This window comes from Hemitrygon akajei, chromosome 7, assembly GCF_048418815.1.
Source record: "Hemitrygon akajei chromosome 7, sHemAka1.3, whole genome shotgun sequence".
NCBI classification, from domain to species: Eukaryota; Metazoa; Chordata; class Chondrichthyes; order Myliobatiformes; family Dasyatidae; genus Hemitrygon; species Hemitrygon akajei.
Window position 1 is genome coordinate 101,680,371 of NC_133130.1, and position 25,163 is coordinate 101,705,533.

At 42.2% G+C, this 25,163-nt stretch overlaps 1 protein-coding gene across 3 annotated transcripts in view; it reads right to left on the reverse strand.

The window, feature by feature from the left end:
- The window catches only part of map3k4 (mitogen-activated protein kinase kinase kinase 4), a 212,342-nt gene that overhangs the window by 32,561 nt on the left and 154,618 nt on the right, over nt 1-25,163 (reverse strand). For all 3 annotated transcript variants that reach the window (XM_073051586.1, XM_073051584.1, XM_073051585.1), the window contains 8 exons: nt 20,552-20,818; nt 19,520-19,669; nt 10,682-10,843; nt 10,296-10,429; nt 10,121-10,199; nt 9,079-9,145; nt 7,527-7,623; nt 6,054-6,173 (listed from right to left, as the gene is read on the reverse strand). In XM_073051586.1, coding sequence (XP_072907687.1) covers nt 6,054-6,173; nt 7,527-7,623; nt 9,079-9,145; nt 10,121-10,199; nt 10,296-10,429; nt 10,682-10,843; nt 19,520-19,669; nt 20,552-20,818 — 1,076 coding nt within the window. The remainder of the gene's footprint in view (nt 1-6,053; nt 6,174-7,526; nt 7,624-9,078; nt 9,146-10,120; nt 10,200-10,295; nt 10,430-10,681; nt 10,844-19,519; nt 19,670-20,551; nt 20,819-25,163) is intronic.

The window sequence follows — 25,163 nt, forward strand, 5'->3', positions numbered from 1 at the left end:
CACCACTTGATTTAACTCCAATGTACAGGATTGCAAGAAGCTGCAGAGATGGTAAACTCAGCTATTTCCATGACAGGCACGAGCTTCCTCATGTGGAACAAGCCTTCTTCTTACTAACACTGGAGAGACGGTACAGAAGCCTAAAGACACACATTTAACTTTTTAGGAATAGCATTGTCATGCACCTGGCCCTGACTCACTTAGAAAATAAGGACACATGTCAGAATGCTGCTTCTGGATTTCAGTTTAGCATTCAACATCATTGTCCCACAGACCATGGTGAACAAACTATTTTTCCTTGTTCTAAATACACCACTGTACAGATGGGTATTAGACTTCCTAACCAACAAGACCTCAGGTAGTCAAGGTGCACAGCCTTGATGGGGAGGAAGGAATCTTCCTCCCCATCATTCTCAACACAGGTGACCCCCCCCCCAGGGATGTGTGTTGAACCCAATGCTGTACACTCTGCTCATACATGACTTTATAGCCAGTCACCCGAGTAATCACATTGTCAAGCTCGCCAATGACATGACAGTGGTGGGGCTCATCACCAACAACGATGAGACGGCCTAACAGAGGAAGCGGAAGAGCTCGAGGCCTAGTGCCAGGCAAATAACCTCCTAATGGCAACACGGCTAAACAGATGGTTATCAACTTCAGGAGAACTCGCACCACTTACATCGGAAACTGTGAGCAGTTTCAAACTCCTGTGAGTGCACATCTCGCACACCCTTTCCTGGTCCCAGAACACATTCCACAAAGTCAAGAAAGCTCACCAATGCCTCTGCTTTCTGAGGAAGCTGAAGAGAGCTGGACTATGCACATCTATACTCACGCCATCCCACAGATGTGCAGTAGAGAGCATCCTAACAGGCTGCATCACTGCTTGGTACAGAAACTGCACTGCAGTGACAGGAGGGCTTTACAACAGATACTCAAAACTTCCCAATGCATAACCAGCACCACCCTACCTGCCATCAACAACATATACACAGAAAGGGCCTGAAAAAGGTCCAGTAATCATGAAGGATCCCACCTACTCTTCTTATAGACTGTTTGTCTCACTCCCATCAGGGAGGAGGTTACGTTACATCCACACCAGGATTACCAGACTCAAAAACAGTGACTTTTGCCAAGCAATAAGGCTGATCAATAACCCCATCCAGTAACTCAGCCTCCACAGCCACTACTTCATCATTTCCTGGTAGCCAGTTTACATACAGTGCCTAGCATTACTTTATGGACATACAATCAATATATATACAAGCTATCTTCTGTATTTATATTTATCTTATGTTTTTTTTCTGCACTGCATTAGATCTGGAGAAACAATTATTTTGTCAACCTTTAAATAGTGTACTGGAAATTACACTGAACAAGCTTGAATCTTCCACTCCACCATCAGATCTCTGAAAAGAACCACGAACACTACCACACTATTTTGCTTCTATCTGCACAATTTTTAACATATTTTTTATTGTAACTTTACAGTATTTTTTAATGTATTACACTGTTCTGCTGCCACAAAACATCAAATTTCATGATATTTCATGATCATAAGATACAGGAGCAGAATCAGGCCATTTGTCCCATCGAGTCTGCTTTGCCATTTCATCATGGCTGATCCAATTTTCCTCCCAGTACCAATCTCCTGCTTTTTCCCCATATCCCTTCACACCCTAATCAATCAAGAATCTATCAACCTCTGCCTTAAATATACATAAAGTCTTGGCCTCCACAGCAGTCTGTGGCAAAGAATTCCACAGTCTCACCAGTTTCTGGCTAAGGACACCCCTCTATTCTGAGGGTGTGTCCTCTGGGTTTAGACTCTCTAACCATAGGAAACATCCTTTCCATATCCACTCTATTAAGGCCGTTCAATATCCGACAGGTTTCAATGAGGTCACCCCTCATTCTTCTTAATTCTAGGGAATACAGGCCCAGAGCCATCAAACACTCTTCATATGATAAGCCCCATTCAATCCTGAAATCATTTTAATGAACTCCTTTGAAACCTCTCAGTAGAACCTTTCTAAGATATTGGGCCCATAACTACTCACAATACTCTAAGTGAGGCCTCACCAGTGCTTTATAAAGCCTCAGCATTACATCCTTGCTTCTCTATTCCATTCCTCTTGAAATGAATGCTAACATCGCATTTGCCTTCCTCACCAGAGACTCAACCAGCAAATTAACCTTTAAGGAATCCCGCACAAGGACCCAAGTCCCTTTGCACATCAGATTTTTGAATTTTCTCTCCATTTAGAATATAGCCTATACTTTTATTTCTTCTACAAAGTGTATGACCATACACTTCCCGACACTGCACTCCATCTGCCATTTGTTTGCCCATTCTCCTAATCTAAGACCTTCTGTAGCCTCTCTACTTCCTCAAAACTACCTGCCCCCTCCACCTATCTTCATACCATCCGCATAATTTGCAACAAAGCCATCAATTCCATCATCCATATCATTGACATATAACGTAAAAAGAATCGGTCCCAATACAGACCCCTGTGGAAAACCACTAGTAACCGGTAGCCAACCAGAAAAGGCTCCTTTTATTCCCATTCTGTGCCTCCTGCCAATCAGCCACTGCTTTAACCATGAACGATAATGCCATGGGCTCGCAGATTGTTAAGCAGCCTCGTGTGGCACCTTGTCAAAAGTATCCTAAAAATCCAACTACACATCAATTGATTCTCATTTGTCTATCCTGCTGTTATTTTTTTTCAAAGGATTCCAACAGATTTGTCAAACAAGATTTTCCCTTGAGGAAACCACACTGACTACAGCCCATTTTATCTTTCGCCTCCAAGTACTATGAGACCTCATTCTTAATAATCAACTCCAACATCTTTCTAACCACTGAGGTCAGGCTAACTGGCCTTTGGTTTCCTTTCTTCTGCATCTCTCCTATCTTGAAGAGTGGAGTGGCATTTGCAATTTTCCAGTCTCCCAGAACCATTCCAGAATCTAATCATTCTTGAAAGATTATTAATAATGCCTCCACAATCTCTTCAGCCATCTCTTTCAGAACCCTGGGGTGTACACCAGGAGACTTAACTACCTTCAGACCTTTCAGTTTCCCAAGAACCTTCTCTCTAGTTATCTAACTTCACACACATCATGCCACCTGACACGTGGAACTTCCATAATACATCTTCCACAGTGAAGAGTAATGCAAAATACTTCCAAGCAGCTTGCTCGCCATTTCCTTGTCCCCCAATACTACCTCTCCAACGTGGTTTTTCAGCAGTCCAATATCCACTCTTGCATCTCTCTTACACTTTATGCATCTGAAGAAACTTTTGGTATCCTCTTTAATATCACTGGCTATCTTACTTTCATATTCCATCTTTACCTTCTTAATGACTTTTTTAGTTTCCTTCCGTAGGTTTTTAAAAGCTTCCCACTGCTCTAACTTTCCACTAATTTTTGCTCTATTATATGTCCTCTCATTGGATTTTATGTTGGCTTTGACTTTTCTGGTTAGCCACAGTTGTGTCATCTTTCCTTTAGAATACTTCTTCCTCTTTGGGATATATATATCCTGCAGCTCACCTTCTAGATTGTTTCCAGAAAGTTCAGCCAATCCTGCCCTGCCATCATCCCTGCCAGTGTTCTTTTCCGATCAATTCTGGCTAGCTCCCCTCTCAGGCCTCTGTAATTCTCTTTACTGCATGGTAATACTGATACATCTGACTTTAGCATTTCCTTTACGAATTTCAGGGTGAATTCAATCACATTATGATCACTTATAGAGTTCTTTTACCTTGTTCTCTAATCAATTCTGGTTCATTGCACAACACCCAATCCAGAACAACTGATTCCCCAGTGGACTCAATCACGAGCTGCTCTAAAAAGCCATCTCGTAGGCACTCTAGAAATTTCCCCTCCTGGTACCCAACAGCAATCTGATTTTCCCAGTCTACCCGCATATTGAAATCCCCCATCACTATTGCAACTTTGCCCTTCTGGCATGCATTTACTATCTCCCATTGTAATTTGTAGATCACATCCTTACTACTGTTTGGGGTCTCTATACAACTCCCATCAGGGTCTTTTTACCCTAGCAGTTCTTTAGCTCTGTCCACAATGATTCAATGTCTTCTGACCCTACATCACCTCTTTCTAATGATTTGATTTCATTTTTTACCAATAGAGCAACGCTACCCCCTCTGTCTTCCTGCCTGCCCTTTCAATACAAAGTACATCCTTGGACATTAAGCTCCCAGCTATAATCTTCTTTCAGCCATGATTCAGTAATGCCTACAACATCATACCTGCCAACATGCAACTGTGCTACAAGTTCATCTACTTTATGCTGTATACTGCACAACACCTTCAGTCCTGTATTCATCTTTTTTGATTTTGTCCGCTTTTTACGCTGCATCTCATCCTGCTGACTGAAACTTTACCCAATCCCCTCAATACACATCGCCTGTTTGTAAACCAGCATGATTCATCTTCAGCATGATTATCCGCCTTTCCTATGATACTTCTTGCATTGAAATATTGCAGCTCACGACACTAGTCATGCCATGCTGAGCCTTTTTGATTCCTAACTTTGCCTGAGGTCTTACCAACATCTGTCTCCACAACCTCTCCACTAAGTGTTCTGGCACTCTGGTTCTCATCCCACTGCAACTCCAGTTTAAATCCCATTGTGCAGCATAGGCAAACCTTCCTGCTAGGATATTAGTCCCCCAGTTCAGGTGCAAACCGTCCCTACCTTCACTGGAAGAAATATCAATGATCCAAAAATCTTATGTTCCCCCACCTCCTAAGCTAGATATTAATCTGTATAATCTTCCTAGTTCTGGCCTTGCTAGCATGTGACAGAGATAGCAATCCTGAGATCATAATCCTGGAGTCTTGCCTGTTAACTTAGCACCTAACTCCCTGAACTCCTGATGCACAACCTCATCTCTCGTCCTACCCACGTCATTGATACTTACATGTACCACGACTTCTGGCTTTTCACCCTTCCACTTAAGAATGTCGAGGACTTGTTCCAAGCTATCCTGAGCCCTGGCACCCGGGAGGCGCTCCACTAAGTAACGAATCCCCTATCATCACAGCACACTTCTTCTCCCCCCTTCCCTTCTGAGTCACAAAGACAGACTCAGTGCCAGAGACCCAACCACTGATTTTCTCTGTCAGGTCAACCCCCTATCAACAGTACCCAAAGTAATAGACATTTTGTTGAGGGGGATGGCCACAGGGGTACTCTGCACTGACTCCTTAACTCTTTCCCCCTTCCTGGTTGTCGTCCTGTTTCCTGTGTCCTGCACCTTGGGTGTAACTACCTCTCTATATGTCCTGTCTATCACCCCTTCAGTCTCACAAATAATCCGGAGTTCATCCAGTTCCAGCTCCAACTCCTTAATGCAGTGTGTTAGAAGCTGCAGCTGCATGCACTTCTCACAGTTGTAGTCATCAGATACTGGAACTCTCACTGCCTTCCCACATGCCACAAGGGAAGCATTCAGGTATTTTGCCTGGTATCTCTACTATCCTAGCTGAACAGATATAAAGAAGGGAAGGAAAAAGAAAGCTTAACCTTTAGCTTTTCTATCCTTTGCCTTCTTTGACTGAAGCCTTGAAGAGCTAAAGCCTCAAGATCACCACTCTGACTATGCCCACTCAGACGACAGCCGCTGCACTTGCCCCTGCCTTCCTTTAATTTGCTCTTGCTAATCAATCCCAAACACTGATTGGTCGCTGGTGAATACTCTTTTTCACAGTAGCAACCTGCTGCTGCCTCTTCTACTCAGGCAATAGACCTGATAAAAATCCCCTGCTCTCCAGGTTGATCGCTGGTCAGTGATAATAAACCTTATTCTAATTCAAAACTGCTTTTGTAGGGTTCTAGTTTCTGTGGTAAACAAGTGAAGTAACATTGGTTTCAAGCAAACCTGAACTATATTTGACTATAATGTCCCTTTAACTGGCACAGTGCTAGATTCAACATTTCTCCTAACTAATACAGAAAGACACAGTTAATGTACGACTCATGACATTGTTCAGTCCACTGGTGAAGTTACCTTATTTCATTTGCTGGGCCTGCACATTTGGTGTGATTTAAATCACTCCCAGCTACTGGAGGAGAGCGTACCATACTGGCAACACCAAGGTTCCGCACTTCAGACCCAAGGCTCTTTGGACTGAGGCAAGAGAGAGAGAGAAAAAAGGTAAAAATAAAATACAAATGCACAAATAATGAATGTGTTTTTTAAAATATATTATTCACATCTGTAGCTGATGCTAATTTGAGATACTTTAGTAATCTGAACATATGCTTTAAGATGTGCACTAAATCTTTCATAACTACAATATTTACTAAAAACAGCCTGAAGTTGCCTTACACTGCAACTAACGGATACAACAGATAAAGTAACTGTCTCACAACTTCAGCGATCCAGGGATATTCCCAATGTCAGGTCTTGTTTGCGTGGAATGTTATGTTCTCTCTGTGAACGTGTGTGTTTACTCCAGGATGCTCCACTTCCCACCACATCCCATGGATGGGCTGGCTGTTCGGTTAACTGGCTACTGTAAATTATCCCATCTGCTGGTGAATGGGAGGAAAATGTGGGTAAGCTAAGAAATTTAGATCAACACCCATTAAAATGGTTCTCTTGTGTGTTTCAATTAGTCTTCACTCACACTTTTTTGTGATTCCGAAAACTAGGCACTCCAAAAAACATTTAAGGAAAGCACAAGGTTTTACAGAAGGTTGTAAAATTAACAGAAATATTCTTTCAGAGTGAAACCCTAGTAGCAACACTTCAAGAACTTTGTAGTACAGGATGGGATTGCTCTGACACCCAGCAGAGTGTTGATGGGCCTTCTATACCATGAGGGATATTCAATGTACAAAATGTGATAAGAGTTCAATTACAATAGTGATGTCAAACATAGTGCTATCCCACAGAGCACCAATTCACTAAGCAGTCACAGCCCTAGAGTCCTACATGCAGAGACAGGTGCATGCCTATTATATTATAAGACACCAGTTAAGGCTGCACTGTGTCAGGTACCTAGCATTCTGCCAATGCTCTAGTATTTATATTTATTTATATCTCTCTCTCTCTCTCTCTCTCTCTCTCTAGACATAAGGTACCTAAGACATTTGCACAGTACTGTGTGTTGACAGACCATCCAAATCTTACAGCTTCTCTCATCATCGCCATTAGATATAATGCAAGCAGTGGTCTCCCTCTCTTGTTGTGAGATAACAGTTGGGATAGAGAGTCTGAGTAAATAACCATTGTCAGAAAGTCTGAATGAGGAAACTGAAATTTTGGCTGTTGTTTGTATATTCTATATACAAATAGAGCACACTCAGAATCTTAGCTCAGACCTACTTTTAATAACACCAGGAACACAGATGTTACTGACTGCAGAAATCAGTCATCACCATTAGGCTTTCTTAACTGTGTGTAACAAAGTGTTTCAGTAAAGATTCAAAGAATGATAACACAAGTAAAGCTTTGAGACATTGTGGAGAACTTTACCTGAACCCTTCGGGTGTAGGGATGATGAGGTGTGGATTGGGTGGGTCACTGTGACATCGGGGTACTTTAATAGGACGAGGGCTATTTCGATGAATTCCTGCAAGGTACATGATAACTTAATGCAATTTCACAAACTTGTTGAATCTAAAATCCATCAGATCACAATACTAATTCCACAGAAATGTAATTACTACAATCACGAAGGTTAAATAATAAACTGAACAGGTAGCAATGGGGCAACAAACATTTTGTTGGTTTTCGTCAAATGCTACATAATACAGATTAGAATATGGGCAATAAATGAATATTCCATAAAACATGTCAACAACAGGTTTTGATGACTGCAAATTTACTGTCCAATAAGATGGTGGAAGGAAATTAAACAGTAATTTCTGAACAGGATATATACTTCAGCAAGAACCTATTTAATTATTTACTACATGGAGCAAACTGAACTTTAATCAGATATGTTTAAAACTAATATTATAAATATTCAACTCAAAGAACTTGCCAAATACTAAATTACAATGGTTCAAGTCCAACACTAATTTTATAATAACTGGACATTAAAAAAAACTGGTGCTGCAGCAAATCTGAAATAAACACAGAATGCTGGAAGCATGCTGCAGATCAAGCAGCACCTGTAGAGACAGAATGTCATTCATCTGCGCTGCAAACTTAGCCAGCTCCATCATGGGTACTAGTCTCCACAGCATCAAGGACACCTTTACAAGGTGATGCCCCAAAAAGGCAGCATTCTTCATCAAGGACCCCCATCATCCAGGACATGCCCTTCCTGTCACTGCTACAATCAAGGAGGTGGTACAGAAACCACTACAGGAGTCTAAAGACACACTTTTTAGGAGCAGGTTCTTCCCCACTGCTATGAGATTTCTGAACGGACAATGAACCAACCCATGAAATCTACCCCACTCTTTCTGCTCTCTATATACATTACTTATATATGTAATTTTGATTTTTTTTTTTTTGCATTCCTAGTTTGATGGATGGACCCAGAACTGAAACAAGAACTCTGTTCCTCTCTGCTCCAATGCTGTCTGAACTCCTGGGTGTTTCAGCATTTTCTGTTTTTATAATTAATTTTATGCCTTTTTAAAAAGATGTTTTAGTAAAAAGGTACGCACTGCCAAATTTTGCAGATTAAGTGAGATGGGGACCTCCATCAGTCTGCAAGAGTGGTTAGATGTGCTAAACTATCTTACTGGTATCGCTCATTATTATAGCTACAAGCAGGACAAGGAACTTCTACAATGAATGACTGAGTTTGAAGGGACAGCCAGAAAAGGAGTTTGTGCAATCAGGAGATCTTTGGACGAAGTCTCAGTAGGGTGGTTTGATCTCATTGCACAAACTTCAATGAAAATCAAAGCACAAACACAATCCCTGATAGATGGTCACATTGGGGAGATAAAGTTGTGCATTGCTGGTATACAGTGTCATTACTCATTGGTATTAACCAAAAGCATCAGTGTAGTACACTCAATATAATTGTTATCAATGCATTAACTGTACAATATTTAAGAGCACGAACCTGTCACAGGGCTGTGAGGCTTTCCTATAACATGACCGATGCACTCGTTCATTAGAGACTGAAGACTCTGCAAAATGTGAAACAGGACATTTTATTTTAATAAGTACACATGCTAAAACAATAATTCTGTGCACTTGTTTAAAATCTAATCTGGAAACAGAAATGCAATTAACATGCTGTTAAAAGAAAGATATTTGGGATTATTGATTGGTTGGAGGACTAGAGGAGTTTTCCTTCATCTGGTCCCTGGGGAAATTATTGTGTTTAAACTGACTCCACATTTCCTACAGCACAGCTATGACTGCTTCAGTATACTTCACAGGCTTGAAAGTACTGAGCTGTTCTGAGTGCAGCACTGTATAATACACACTGACCAGCAGGTGATCTTGTTCCACTTACACAAGGTGTAAGGTGAAAAAGGAAGGAGGACTAGAAGTCACTTTGATAACCAGTCCAAATCCAGGCCAAGAACAGCAGCAATCCAAGAATGATCACAAATGTAGTGACATCTGATAAACCAAAAAAACCTCAAATAGACAGTATTTATTGGGAAGACAGCAAAACACAAGGCCTGTGTTCCCAGCCTCTAAGAATGACCAGTTAGTTAATTCACTGACAAAACATTCAGCATAACCACCAGTTTCTGTGACATTCACACAGATCTTCATAGAGCCACAGAACAATACAGCACAGAAATAGGCTTTTTAGCCCACTTAGTCCACGCTGAACTATTATTCTGCCTAGTCCCGTCGACCTGCACCCGCACCATACCCCTCCCATGCACGTACCAATCCAACTGCCTTTAAAATGTTGAAATCTAACCCACATCCACAACTTCCGCTGGCATCTTGTTACACACTCTCACCACCTTGAGTGAAGTAGTTCCCTTAAACATTTCACCTTTCACCATTAACCTATGACCTCTCATTCTAGTCTCACCCAACCTGTTTGGAAAAGGCCTGCTTACATTTACCCTATCTGTAGCCATGATTTTATATATGAAAGCAGAGTGGTTTGCTTCCAAATAAAAACAACTACTTACCAAAAAGTCATCTTCTGGAAGAGCTGAGATAAATCCTGGTTCAATTGCTTGAAGGAAGTCAAATCCCTGGGTTGCCCATCTGCAAAAAGAACATAACATTACAACAGTGATAATCACTTGCCTGGTAGCAAGAGACTGCCAAAATCAGGATTGTATGAAAGGGAACATTTCTAACCTGGGTCTTGTTCCCCTCCCACTTTCACATTTTGTGAGCACAAAGGTCATCCATTTTCTAGCAAAACTGATAAATCTGTCTCCAATCTTTTGCCTGAATTCTCCAGACATCAGCCGCACAACCTCCTTGTGATACTGGAGACATGAAGGTAAAAATTATATCAGATTGATTAAATGCTCTGAGTATTAGAAACAAAGAACATCTAAGACAACAAACCTTATCTGTCAGTATGTAAAGATGCTACAGGATCTGAAAACAGTGATGAATACATTGCCAAAATTATCTATCCTCTGTATGCCTACAGATGAAATCTCTTAAGTATTTTGGAAAATAAATCTTCTGCAATTAACATTTTCTTTTTAAAAAAACAATTTCAGAAACCTTACCTCAAACCCAAAGTTATAGCTTTGAATCATAGCTTCTCTGTAGTATTGCTGTAAAGTTGCACATTCAGATTCGTCCATTTCAGCCTCAAACTCAGAATTAAACATCTTGTCAATTCTGTCAATAGCATTGCTAATCCGATTGCATAGCTGTAATGCTGCATGCTAAAATTCAAATGCAAATCGTTAGGTTTAAGATATTTTGTTCAAATAAATACTTCAAGGACAATGAAATATACAAACACTATGAAAGGATGTGCCCTTACACAGTTCAAACTTTGAGCACTTGAGGTTGTTAACCACTTGGAATACAAGGATTGAATGACTATTGAGAATTGAATTGATTATTATGTAACATTGGTGTTGAATAAACTATGAACTTTAGATCAACACTCATTAAAATGGTTCTCTCACATGTTTCAATCACAAACAACAGAAAATTTGCAAATGCTGGAAATCCAAGCAATGCACACAAAATGCTGGAGGAACTCTGCAGGCTGGGCAGCATCTATGGAACAGAGTACTGTCAATATTTCGGGCCAAGACCCTTCATCAGGACTGGAAAGAAAAAGATGCGGAGTCAGAGTTTGAAGGCAGAGGGAGCGGAGGAAGAAACACAAGGTGATAGGTGGAACTGGAAGGGAGTGGAGTGAAGTTGATAGGTGAAAGAGATACAAGGCTGGAGAAATGGGAGTCTGATAAGAGAGGTCAGAAAGTCATGGAAGAAAGAAAAGGGAAGAGCACCAGAGGGAGGTGAGAGCCAGGTAAGATGATAAGGAGAGTGAGGGGAAAGGGAATGGGGAATGGTGAAGGGGGGGCATTACCAGAAGTTCGAAAAGCGACGTTTATGCTGTTATGACCCCAGCCCCCTCCTTTGTGAGATTCGCAAGAGCCCTAGTCAAGGGGGGGTCAAATGACCCAAGAGAGAGAGGGAGACATGCTGAAGACCACGTTCCCCAGGGAAGCAGAATAAAGCAACTCTTTGACTATTGTCTCATGAAAACCACGTGTAAAGCCCTCGGGCAAAGTGGGCTGGTCGCTCAACAAGACAAAAGCCTCGGACATAGCCATTGTCTTGGGAGACACCTTTGTTGGGATAAGGAACTGGCCTACGTGCAAAATCTCAGGGCAATGTGAGATGGGTGATGGGGGAAGGATTGCCTCGCCCCCCTACCCTGATGGACATCTACAACCCTGCCAGTCCAGATAAAAGGTGGGCTGCCGAGGCGGGGCGCCAGACGCACCAGAAGATACGCGAGAATTCCTGCGACTGCGTTTTGAGAGCGACAGCCGGTGGTGGGGTTCGTGTGCGTCCTTTCCTTGCCTGGGATTGGCGACCTCACCACGGAAGAACGGCCTAGCTACAGGGGAAGCCACAGATGAGAGTCCATTCCCCAACGAGACTTCCGACTACCTCCTACAGGTTGGAAAACCTGTCGGGTAAATGTTTCATTCTCTCTCTCTCTTTCTAACATAAGTGCACCAACGCGACACCACGACAACGGCAGCGGGTGGAACTGCAGTGACCGCGAAAAGACTTTTAAATATCCAGTAAACAATATATATCTACATTACCCCTAGACAACGATAGAGCTTATTTCTGATTGATTATTACTATACCTATGCTTTAGATTGAGTTGTGATGACATATATGATCTGAATGTTTTGTATTAACCATACGTTTGTGCCCCTTTATAAATAAAAACATTTGAAAATAGTAGCATCAGGCTTCGGTGGATCCATCTATCTTTGCTGGAAAATTACCCGGTTACTGGGGAACGTAACAATGCCAACAGGCTGGAGGCCACCCAGGCAGAATATAGGTATTGCTCCTCCAACCTAAGTGTAGCCTCATCACGACAGTAAAGAAGGCCATGGACTGATATGTCAGAATGGGAGTGGAAAGTGGAATTAAAATGAGTGGCCACTGGGAGATCCCGCTTTTTCTGGTGGACAGAGTGTAGGTGCTCGGCGAAGCGGTCTCCCAATCTACGTCAGGTCTGACCAACATACAGGAGGCAACACCAGAAGTACAGGATACAGTAGATGACCTTAACAAACTCACAGGTGAAGTGTCACCTCACCCAGAAGGACAGATTGGGGCCGGGATTGGTAATGAGGGAGAAGATGTAGGCATAAGTGAAAGCACTTGTTCTCTTGCAAGGATAAGTGCCAGGAGGGAGACCTCACCTACCACTCCGCCAGCTTCCACATCCAGTACTTAATTCTCCATAACTTCCATCATCTTCAACGGGATCCCACCACCAAGCACACCTTTCCCTCCCATGCCCCAACTTTCTGCTTTCTGCAGGGATTTCTCCCTATGCAACTCCCTTGTCCATTCATCCCTCCCTACTGATCGCCCTCCTGGCACTTGTCTTTGCAAGCAGAATAAGTGCTACACCTGCCTCTATACCTCCTCCCTCACCATTCCGGGTCCCAAACAGACCTCCCAGGTGAGGCGACACCTCAACTGTGAGTCTGTTGGGGTCATCTACTGTATCTGGTGCAGCCGCCTGTACATTGATAAGACCCGACACAGATTGTGAGATCACTTTGCTAAGCACCTACACTCCGTCTGCCTGAAAAAGCAGGATCCACCAGTGGCCACTCATTTTAATTCCACTTCCCACTCCAACACACCAGTCCATGGTCTCTAATGTCTCTACTAAGCAACACCTTATATTCCGTATGGGTAGCCTCCAACCTGATGGCATGAACATCAATTTCTCAAACTTGCAGTAATGACCCCCTCCACTCCAACATTCCCCATCCCGTTTTCCCTCTCTCACCTTACTTCCTTACCTGCCTATCACTTCCCTCTGGTGCTCCTCTCTCTTTTCTTTCTTCCATGGGCTTGTCCTTTCCTATTAGTTTCCCCTTCTCCAGCCCTGTACCTTTCATCAACTTCCCAGCTCTTTACTGCACCCCTCCCGCTTCCTGGTTTCACCCATCACCTTGTGCTTCTTCCTCACCTGCCACCTCCCCCTCCAGTTACACTGACTCATCTGTTTTTCTCCAGTCCTGATGAAGGGTTTCAGCCGGAAACATTGACTGTACTCTTTTCCATAGTTGCTGCCTGGCCTGCTGAGTTCCTCCAACATTTTGTGTGTTGTTCTCATGTGACTTAATTATTTTCTAATCACATATTTTCTGGATTCTCGAAATGAGGCACTCCAAAAACATTTAAGGAAAACACATAGTTTTATAGAAAGTAGTAAAATTAACATAAATAAGTTTTCAGAGTGAAACCCTAGTGGCAACATTTCATTAACTTTGTAGTACCTTCTTGGAATGCAAGTACTCATAAAAATGATCACATGAAGGGCATGTAACAAAATAAAAGGATTGGGTCCATTTATAAACACACTCAAAATTATAACATGGCAAAGCTGCTAAAAATAGGAAATTGGTATTTAAAGTACTGTTTACTGAAGTATTTAATTTTGGAAACTAGGAAGCATGTTTCTTTGTTCCTTCAAAGTTCGTAATAAACACATCAAAGCAGCAACAGAACATTGGCAATGAAAATGATAGTGAAGAGGAAGATTTGGTTAGTTTTCTTTAGTGACAGGAACTGGCCTCATTCCATCAGCTTTTTGTTGATAATGAAGTGACATTCTCAATGATAGTTTCTGCTCTTTACTCTTTTCACAGTATGAGAAGAAAGTCACCTCTTAGGGCATTATTGTAAGGAGTTGACATTTACAGGATGAAGAACAGACAGCAATGTCAGGGAAAGTAAAATTATTACCGTAGATTCCGGATTTTAAGCCGCTACTTTTTTCCCACATTTTGAACAGCTTTGAACTCTGCGGCCTTTAAAATGGAGCAGCTAATGTATTATTTTTTTTCATGCCGCCGAAAACATTTTGCCTTGTAACAGTAGACCAATAAAATTGATGAGTAGTTCACAGAGGTCCAATGAAATTGTACGATAAATCAAGCGCACTTTCACAATTAAATTATTGTAAATCAGTCATTTGTACTCACCCTCATCAACATGGAAAACACTCGAAGAAAAGCATTGTGCTGCCTTTATGGCAGTTATTTAGTTTATAATATTTTCGCTTAGTAATTCATTTTCTAGTTAAAGTTAGAAGAGTTTTAACTATATTTGTTTTCTGTACTACATCGCGGGATGCTATGACGTCACACCCGGTTTCGCCGCGTCTTGTGGGATACCGGTTTGCGATAAACGGGACGGCGGGGGGGGGGGGGCGGCGGAGCGAAAACGCTGCTTTTAAGTTAAAGGCGATCAATAACTTTTCCTGGTAGGCTGCAGTATATATATTTTTTACCAGTCGTTAGGAGATATTAGAATGTTGTTCAGTAAAGAAGTATACGCAACGTATATTTAAAAGTAGCCGCGTTACGGGCACGGTTCGAAAAAAAGCATTTGCAATATGTATTTGTTTTTGTTACCATATGGATTTAATTAAAAGTTAAAAAATCCTCACGTGTAATATCTTTCTGTGTAAATATCTCATATTACAACGTGGGACACCTGCGGCCGACAATCCGGTGCGGCCTATACAAGTAAAAAATTGATTTTATTTCTAAAATTAGAGCCAGCGGCTTTTAATCAGGTGCGCTCTGTAGTCCGGAATCTACGGTAGTCAGAAATTAGATGTAAAACACTAGAAGATTAGTCAATTGGACGGTCACTACAATGGATGAGTAGGTTGGAATCAGCTGTTTCCTTGCATCATATCATGGGAATGACCCTAAGCCCTAAAGGGATGAAGGGGTGGGTGGAACACTAATTATGAATAATCAAAGTAGAGGAAGCTCCAAAAAGCAAGTAATTTACAGTGACCATAGAGGATTTGAACTTCACCGATTTAATTCTAAACCAGTCCACAAATAAATTCAACAGAAAGACTAGACTTGTCAGGGCCGGCCAAGCATCAATACGTACTCTATGGGAGTCACTGAAGCACAGATTATCAAGGCTTCTCTCATCCTTGCCTTTTCCATTCAAGCTCAAATTTACTGAGCAAAATCACAAGTTATACACAAACGAGTGAACCTGGATTGTGTCACACAATCGCAAAGGACAGGAAAGATAAAACGACAGATTCAAGGAAAGGCATTACTGTTAGACCCATGTGGCAGAGAAGGAGGAAAGACCAAGGAAGTCCCATTCAAAAGGCAAGATGCTCTCACTAACAGTATAGAAAATAATAGAACACTCAGCAGATCATGCAGCTCTTTGGGGAGAGAAACACTTAATTAATTCTGCTGCTTGACTTGCCAAGCTTTTCAACATTCCATTTTATTTCAGATTTCTACCATCTGCGGTATCTGTGAAGATGTGGCAAAAGTGGAGGATGGTCTCGTTACAGACAAAAGCAATGGTTCATGAGCTATGGATGGAGAAATTAAGAAAAGAGTAGAGAAACAATAGTAAGAAATCATGAATATTAAAGAAGGAAGCAGCATTGTTTACAGAGTGAGAGTCTCCCTCAAACCAGAACAAGGGACATGGGATAAGGCAATTTGAAAAGAGGTAAACAGTCCTGATGAAGGGTCTCAGCTCAAAAAGTCACCTCTTTATTCCCCTCTATAGATAACTGCCAGACCTGTTGAGTTCCTTCAGCATTTTGTGTGTTACTCTAGATTTCCAGCATCTGCAGAATCTCGTGTTTTTGGTGAGGGAATACCTGATGACATTGCCCATCATAACTCCTGGATACCTCCTGTACCAACGGCAGAGCAGCTGCACCCGAGGTAGAGGGACATTACTGTACATGGGAGATTGTCCAGTACAAAGATCACCACCAAAAAGCTTCAGCTTCTCACTGACTTGTCATCTCTTCTGCTGGTATCACCAATTAAAATTGAGAACGCCACTCTATGTAAGCAGTGCAAATTTGCAAAAGCTGCTGCTTGGGAAGGTGAAGGGAATTTTCAATTCCCACAAACAATAAAGGCTACTTTGCTCTTGTTATTCACCTTGTTCACAGAAATGAGGTGCATTTATTACTATCTAGTTTTTCTGCCAACAAGGTTGAAAGTGAACACTATTGAACAACCTCCACTGTTTGCTCACAGTAGGATGAAGTGTAAACAAATTGTTCAACTCTTGTTTGCAATCACCCAGCAAAAGTACCATTCAATAGGACCTGCATGACATTCAGGCATGGACTGATGAATAATAGGTAACATTACCGTCACACAAAAACATACCGACAATAACCACACTAACAGGAGAACTTGTCTGCCTACACTTGACATTCAATGCTCACTACCATCAATATCCTGGTCAACACTGATCAAAGACTCAGCTGGGTCCTCCATATACATACAGCAGTTATGAAGGAAAGTTAAGAAGTTGTGTATCCTGCAGTGACTGTCCCATCCACCGATCTACAAGTTAGGAGTATAACACCTCTCCTGCCTGGATGAAAGCACTCAAGAAGCTCAACACCATCCAGGACAAAGCAGCCTGCTTGATTGGCCCCCATCCACTACCTTAAACTTTCACTCTCCCTATCACTGGTCCTCAGTATATGCCATCTACAAAATATACAGAATACTGCACAGCCCCATAATGCCAATCCAGCCCAACTGCCAATCCAAACTAATCCCATCTACCTGCACCTGGTCTTTGTCTATCAATTCCCCGCCTGTTAGTGTGCCTCTCAAGAGGACTCAAAACACTGTCAGTGTAACAGCCACCACCATCCTCCCAGCAGCCTGTTCCAAGCATCTATCATTCTCCACGTTAAAAAAATAACTTGCCTTGTAAATCTCCTCTCATCTTAAAGCTCTGCCATACAGTTAAATAACAAGGGCCATTTTAACAACACCTCCCATTGCTGCAACCTCTCCCATGAAGGAGGACGAGGGTAACAAGTTCATGCGAGCTTCAGCATTGACTGATCCCCTCCAAGCAACACACACCATCTGCACTTGGAAACGTGCCACTTCATTTTTGTTGGGTCCAGTCCTAGACACCCTGCCCTATAGCACTGTGGGAAGGGCTACAGCTATTCAAGGTGATTTACCATCATGATGTCCTTTCCACCAACATACAAATGACCTAAAATTAAAATCTAATGCTTGAACATCTTACTTACTCAATACTAATTACCAATTTATGTACAGTGCCTATAGAAAGTATTCAGCCCCCCCCCAAAAGTTTTCATGTTTTATTGTTTTACAACATTGAATCAGTGGATTTAATTTGTTCTTTTCTGACAATGATCAACAGAAAGAGCTTCTTTTGTGTCAAAATGAAAACAGATCTCTACAAAGTGATCTAAAATAATTACAAATATAAAGCACAAAATTATTGATTGCAGAAGCATTCGCCTCCTTCAAGCCAGCATTTAGTAGATGCACCTTGGGCGGCAATTGTAGCCTTGAGTCTGTGAGGATAGGTCTCTATCAGCTTTCCACATTTGGGCACTGCAATTTTTCCCCATTCTTCTTTACAAAACTGCTCAAGCTCTGACAGATTGCATGGGGATCGTGAGGGAACAACCCTTCTCGAATCCAGCCACAAATTCTTAATTGGATTGAGGTCTGGACTATGACTTGTGGGTACTCAGTTCTAAGGTTTTATTTACAATAATATGATTAGTAAAGATTGTGTGCATGAGAATAATTCCCGTAAGGATACTGAGCTTTTCAAATTGCTGCGTCAAGGCCAGGTCTAAACATGGAAAACTAAAATGACTGTATTTTACCAAAATATCCACTGCTTAAGGACTTGATAAACAAGCTTGGGTGTCACATTGAAATGGTTTTACATCTGTAGTCCAATGTTAGATCATCTGTGCATCACAAGTAAATAACATCCTACTGAGGAAGACATCCTGAGTTATGAATTTGTGCAGAAAGAAACAGCTTTATCAAACATACACTCAGTGTCCACTTTATTAGATACAGGAGTATACATACCCAATAAAGTGGTTACAGGAGTGAAACAAGTATGGCCTCCTGCTGCTGCAGCCCACCCACTTTAAGATTTGACATGTTGTGTGTTCAGAAACACTCATCTGCACAGTGCATTTTTGGCCACAGTACTGCCACTCACAGGACTTTTTTTTTTGTTTTTTCAGACCATTCTTTGTAAACTCTAGACACTGGTGTGTGTGAAAATTTCAGATCAGCAATTTCTGAGATTCTCAAACCACTCTGTCTGGCACCAATAATCATTGCATGGTGAAAGTTACTTCGTTCACATTTTTTTCTTCATTCTGATGTTTGGTCCGAACAACAACTGAACCACTTGACCATATCTGTATGCTTTTACACATGGAGTTGCTGCCACATGATTAGCTAATTAGAAATTTGCATTAATGAGGTGTAGGGGTGTAGATTATAATCTGGCCTTTGAGTGTATATATTTAAAAAATCAGCAAAATTATGCACCAGAATTCAGGGACACAAGTGACAGTTTAACTTCACTACCTTAAAGAATTATTAAAATGTCAATGCATTTGGAAGGTCCAAGTGTTTCAGCTGCAAGGCACCTAAATTTTGTTCAGCTGGGATTTCAATACAACAGCACCACCCCTATTTCTGGCCCTGTAATCAATTTCTTACAGACTTGCTTCTAATGGGGACTATATTTGCTGCTGATCTCAAGAACAGAGTAAGGAGTAAAAAAAAACAACTTCACAAGACTTTGAACAAACTTGATAACCTGAAATAACAAGATGACTGATGTTCACTTCAGCCTTGTAAAAGTGGACAAGATTAAAAACCATGCTCCACTAAGCAGCACTGAATCATCTCAAATTATTGAACTCGCATTGTGAGATGTGTTCCTAATTACATAGTTTTAAAGCACAGCTATAAAAATAAACTGAACAAAACAGAATATACCTTCAGCTGCTCCAGAGCTTTGGCTATGACTGGTTGGCTGGACGTCTGCTCACGGTGCAGTGAGATTAGATTTTCTATGGACTGTTGAAAGGTCTTGCGTTGACTTACAAGATGAGAAGATTGCATCACAACCAGCAATAAATTCCGAATCTGAGGAAAAGCAAACTCATTTTTCAAAAGATAATTCTGTAGATTAGGTAGTGACAGTTTATTAAAATCCAAGATATGGCCACTAATGTGGCAAGCTATATTATACGATTGATAAAACGTTACCTAACCAACATATTAGGGTTATGTTAGCAGATTGTAAAGGCTAGTTATTCACCATCAGCTAAGAAGCCATTAGAAGACTACAACAGCAGTGTAAACATTTCACGGAGAATACTACACATAGTTTTGACCCCTTATCTAAAAAAGGATATAGTTACACTGAAGGCAGTTCAAAGGAAATTCACCAGGCTAATTCCTGAGAGGAGAGGGTTGTCCTATCAGGACAGATTGAACAACTTGGGTCTGCATTGCAGTGCAGAAGAATAAAGGATGCCCTTATTCAAACAAATAAAATCCTGTGGGGATTATCGAGATAAATGTAGAGGTGTTCTTCTTTTGGGAGGGTCACAGATAAGAAGTTACAAAATGTGAATCGAGTCATTTAATAAACTGAAGTACACAGAAATTTCTTCTCCAAGGGAATCGCTTGAATTCTCTGTTTCTGATAGCTCGATCACTAAGGTGGAAATCAACAAATATTTGCAAGATCATTGACTGAATTGAGGGTTATGAGGAACTTGTAGGGAAGAAGTCTCGAGGCCAACAAAAATTAGCCCAGAGGACATATTGAATGGCAGGGCAGTCCAGACAGTCCTGATGACCCACTCCTGTCCTACATTGCTTTCTCCATTTTTTCCCCCACTGATTAATGCCACTATACCCATGCAAAAGTTGCTATATAAATGTAAGCTGTTACTGCCTACTGTTATCAATTGCTTCTTGAGGTTAACTATTTATGAATGGTGCCCTATTGTTGCTTACCTGCATGCTTCTCAATGTATCCACAGTTTCTACCTGGGGCAGCACTTTGATGGACTGGCCCGTCCACGATTTCCAGGCACCTTCCTGCTCTCTGGTGTCCAGATCATCTTTGATGAGGAGCAGGTACGCTTCATCCACGGATTCATCGGATTCGTTTGAACATTCCTTGCCAGCTGTTGCGCTGAGCAGTTGGAGTATCTGAGACTTTCGCTCTGCAAGATCATAAGCAACAAAAATATGCAGGTCCTCCAGTCCTGGAATGAGAACCTGAGAGGGAAAGGTATGCCAAGTCAGTTGCTTAACCCAAGTCTTATCAGCACCTCATTGTTCAAATAAATATCAGACTCAGAGAGAGGTATTGGCTTAGTGCAAAAATAAAACGTCTTCATGCACAGAGGGGTGAATCTTTAGAATTCTCTACCCCAGAGTGAAGTTCAGCCACTGAGTTCACTACAGCATGGTAGTGTAGTGGTTAGTGGAATGCTTTACAGTGCCAGCGACTCAGGTTCAATTCCTGCTGATGTCTGTAAGGAGTTTGGACATTCCCTCCATGACCGCGTAGATTTAATCCGGGTGCTACAGTTTTCTCCTAAAAACAACAGACATAAGGGTTAATAAGTTATTGGCCACATGGCTCTAACAGGGTGGTATGGTTCATTAGGCTGGAAGGGCCTGTTACCATGCTGTATCTCTAAATAATAAAAAATAAAACAGGCTTTAATGGGTTTCTGGATTTTAAGGGAAACAATGGGGATAGTGGTTAAAAACAGCACAAATAGAATAGTGGCTTGGATCTTAATGAAGGGTGGAAAAAGCTCAATAGACTACTTCAAATTCAATTTCTTCTTAAACAGTTTCTATCTAATCTTCAATTTATTTCTTCAAGGTCTAGAGTTTATTATTTCGCATATTACTGTCACATATAACCATAACTTGTTAATCAAAAGACTCAAAAACACCAGTGGTATGGTAACTAATCCCAAAGGAGAATTTTTTTTGCCTAAAAATAAAATGACTTTCCCTGAATTATGCATGAGTTTATAGACTGAGGCTACTTCTATCCACTTTACCCTTAAAATCATGTTAATTAAAGCTTAAAAACTTTCCTATCAGAGCACATTTAAATACTTTATAACTGAGCATTTATGACCTTTGTTCTTTTTCTTATAAGAGAGCAATTTTCCGTAATTTACAGCCCACAATCTCTTTTCACGCTGTAGAGCTGTCACTGTAGATCAAGTTTTCAAATGGTGGAATTCCTTTGTTGGACTCGTTTCTTATTCTATCTTTTGTGTATGTGCCTTTGATTCTGCCTTCTCTCTACCAGATCACCCCTAGCAAATGAAGGCTTTCTTGCTGTCTTTGAACAATGCACAGATTAATCCCACTTTCCAAACAATCACTGTATGATTCTATAACTTGACAGTTCAAAAAATTCTGCTGATATTTACAAGTAAAACTTTCTAACTGTAAATTGACTCCACAATACCGAACACTGAGATGATGGCTCCCCCAATGAGGGGCAGAATCAGATTGTGAATTCTCAAAATGACCAAGAAGAAACACTTCTCCCAGAGAATGCAAATCTTCAGCACTCTTTAGACCCCACTAAAATAAAACTGGTTCAAGGCTGAGAAAGATGTATTTTTGGACTACAGAGAAATCAAGAATTAGTAGGTCCAGGATTGGTTGTGACTCTAAGGGAAGTGTTGGAAAGCAAGGGAATAAGGATATCAGCAAGTGGCCGGAGGGAATCTACAATAATGAATCCATGAATCATTTTTGGGGAGGAAATGGAGAAAAGGAAAAGATATACAAGACAGTGTCAGGATATTACCAGGACTAAAACTATTCACTATGGATTCATCACTAGCATTTCAAATCCAAAAAATAAAGGAGAAAATTGGCATGGAGTGGTGGGACCCAAGGTCACACATGTAAAGTTCCAAAAAAGTATTAATTCTGACTGACCCGTTTAAGCAATTAGTTCTGGTATTCGAGCATAATCCAGAACCATAAGAGGTCAGGCTCAAAGCAGTGCAACTATCATATCAGTGGGAACAAATATTTTCGGAAAAGATTATATATATCTTTCATATCTTTCTTATTATCAAAATTCTGGAATAACTGTGACACATAGAGCAAGTATTCATAAAATTTGATCAAACAAGATGATGCAAAAAGTGTGATTTACTTTGGTCATCTTGACTATTTTTAACTTTTTAGGGGCATGTGAATGTTTTTAATATTTTAATTTTCTTTTAATTGTCTGTAGGCATTCTTGATAAGTAATGGTCAGGAGGTTGGCTCTCACCAGCTGGGCAAATCTTGTTTCAGTGCAGCTAGCCAAGTGCATGGTGAGAAGCAATGTGCCAAACTACTATGTGCAGACAATGCCTGGCTATTAGAAGCCAGGCTCCTGCTGGCCGACAGCAGGTGGGACCATGCTGGAAGCACCTGCACTGGTTGAATCTGCTGCTTCAGTAATCTGGGTTCAATCCTGACCTCTGTTACTCTATGCTGAGTTTGCATTTCCTCCCGATCTAGAGATGCGACAATCTCAAAGTTAACTGTCCTCTGCAATTTGCCCCCATCAAAAACCTGGCAGTAGGTGAAGGGAAAGTGGAAAGAATAAAATGAAAACAGTTCAGGATTAGCACAAATGAGTATTTGATTGTCAGTGCAGGCTAGGTTGACAGAAAGGACGATTTCTGTGACATGGTGGAATTCAAACCATGGTGGAATTGCACTACCAATTCGAGCTTGATCAGTGATTTTGAAAGTGTAGCAAATTTCAGATGTGAGAAAGAATGTTTTGATAATTCATTATTGCAGGTACGTTGTCCAACTGAACTGTATTTAACCTTGCATTGGCTCAGTGAGCAGACTTCCTTGTGGGCTGCAACATCTGCAAAAGTTATACCACTTTGTTGGTCTCCTGGAGTTCACCAGTGACACACTGCTGACTCCCACTGGACTTCAGGACCATTAAACAGCAAAGATCTGCCACAATATTGTACATTTAGAGTTCAATGCACTAATGATGCTGCAAAACTTTTATTCAAAGTTATTTTTTCCAAACATAGCTGCTTAATTATGATGACAACTAAAGTACTTATCAAAATATGCTGTCAAACACCTGAAATGTGTTATACTGTGGCGACCCACTTCCTAGCGCACTCGAACCGGCTCACAAATAGCCAGCGCACAGGCACAAAGGCCAGGTCTGCAACAAAGAGAAAAAGCCTGCGGGGGTTTGTGAGTACGTGTCCCTTAGAGCATCCACACCCGGGGAGGGCGGGATGAGGGAGGCTTTAAAGCAAGGCTGTGAAGTTCCAATAAAATCATCTTTAATTGCAGTTTACTGACTCCGTGTCGTCATTTTAGCGCTGCGTGTAGCACACCGCTACAATTGGTGACCCCGACGGTCCAAACGATTTTTGGACCGGAGATGACCGACGCCGCATCTGTTCATGCGGTTTCGTTGAAACTGCCAAGCTTCTGGACGCTGCGACCTCACCTATGGTTCCAGCAAGCAGAAGCCCAATTCCACGTTCGGCAGATAACCTCAGAGGACACACGTTACTACTACGTGGTGAGCTCCCTCGACCAGGACACAGCGGCCCAGGTTGCAGAGTTCGTGCAGTCTCCCCCGGCGGACAGCAAGTACACGGAATTCAAAGCCCTGCTCCTAAGGACTCTCACGGCGCGAGCGGGCTGCCCGCTTACTGCACCTGGATGGCTTGGGAGACAGACCTCCATCGGCTTTAATGAATGAGATGTTGTCTTTGGCCGGCGGACACACACCCTGCCTCATGTTTGAGCAGGCATTCCTGGAGCAGCTGCCCGAGGACATACGCCTGCTGCTGTCTGACACGGATTTCAGTGACCCCCGGAAGGTGGCAACCCTGGCGGACTTGCTGTGGAACGCCAAGAAGGTGAGTGGGGCGTCCATCGCACAGATCAACAGGTCACGCTCCCAGCAGCAAACCAGTCCAGGCCCGGCCGCAGAGCCCGCTAGCCCCAGAGGCAGGGGTGGGGAGCCCAACGAACACTGGTGTTTCTACCACCAGCGGTGGGGCGCAGAAGCCTGCCGTTGTCGCCCGCCCTGCCAGCTCCCGGGAAACGCCAGGGCCAGCCGCCGCTGATGGCTACGGCGGCTGGCCGTCGGGATAGCCTCCTGTATGTGTGAGACAAGAGGTCGTGATGCCAATTTTTGGTCGACACTGGTGCCGAGATCAGCGTCTTACCTCCGACGAGTTACGACACCCGCAACAGGGCACCGGGTCCCACCCTGAGGGCCGCGAACGGCAGCACGGTAAGGACCTACGGCACCCATACGGTGCAGCTACAGTTCGGCTCCAGCCGGTTCACGTGGGACTTCACACTGGCCACCGTAGCCCAACTGCTTCTGGGCGCGGATTTTTTGCGGGCTCACAGCCTGCTGGTTGACCTGCCGAGGCAGAGGCTGGTCCACGCCGAGACCTTTCAGACGTTCTCCCTTGGAGAAGCCCAGTTGCCAGCCCCACACCTCGGCTCCATCACGCTGTCCGACAACGACTTCACCAGAGTCCTGGCGGATTTCCCATCGGTTCTGGCACCGCAGTTCACG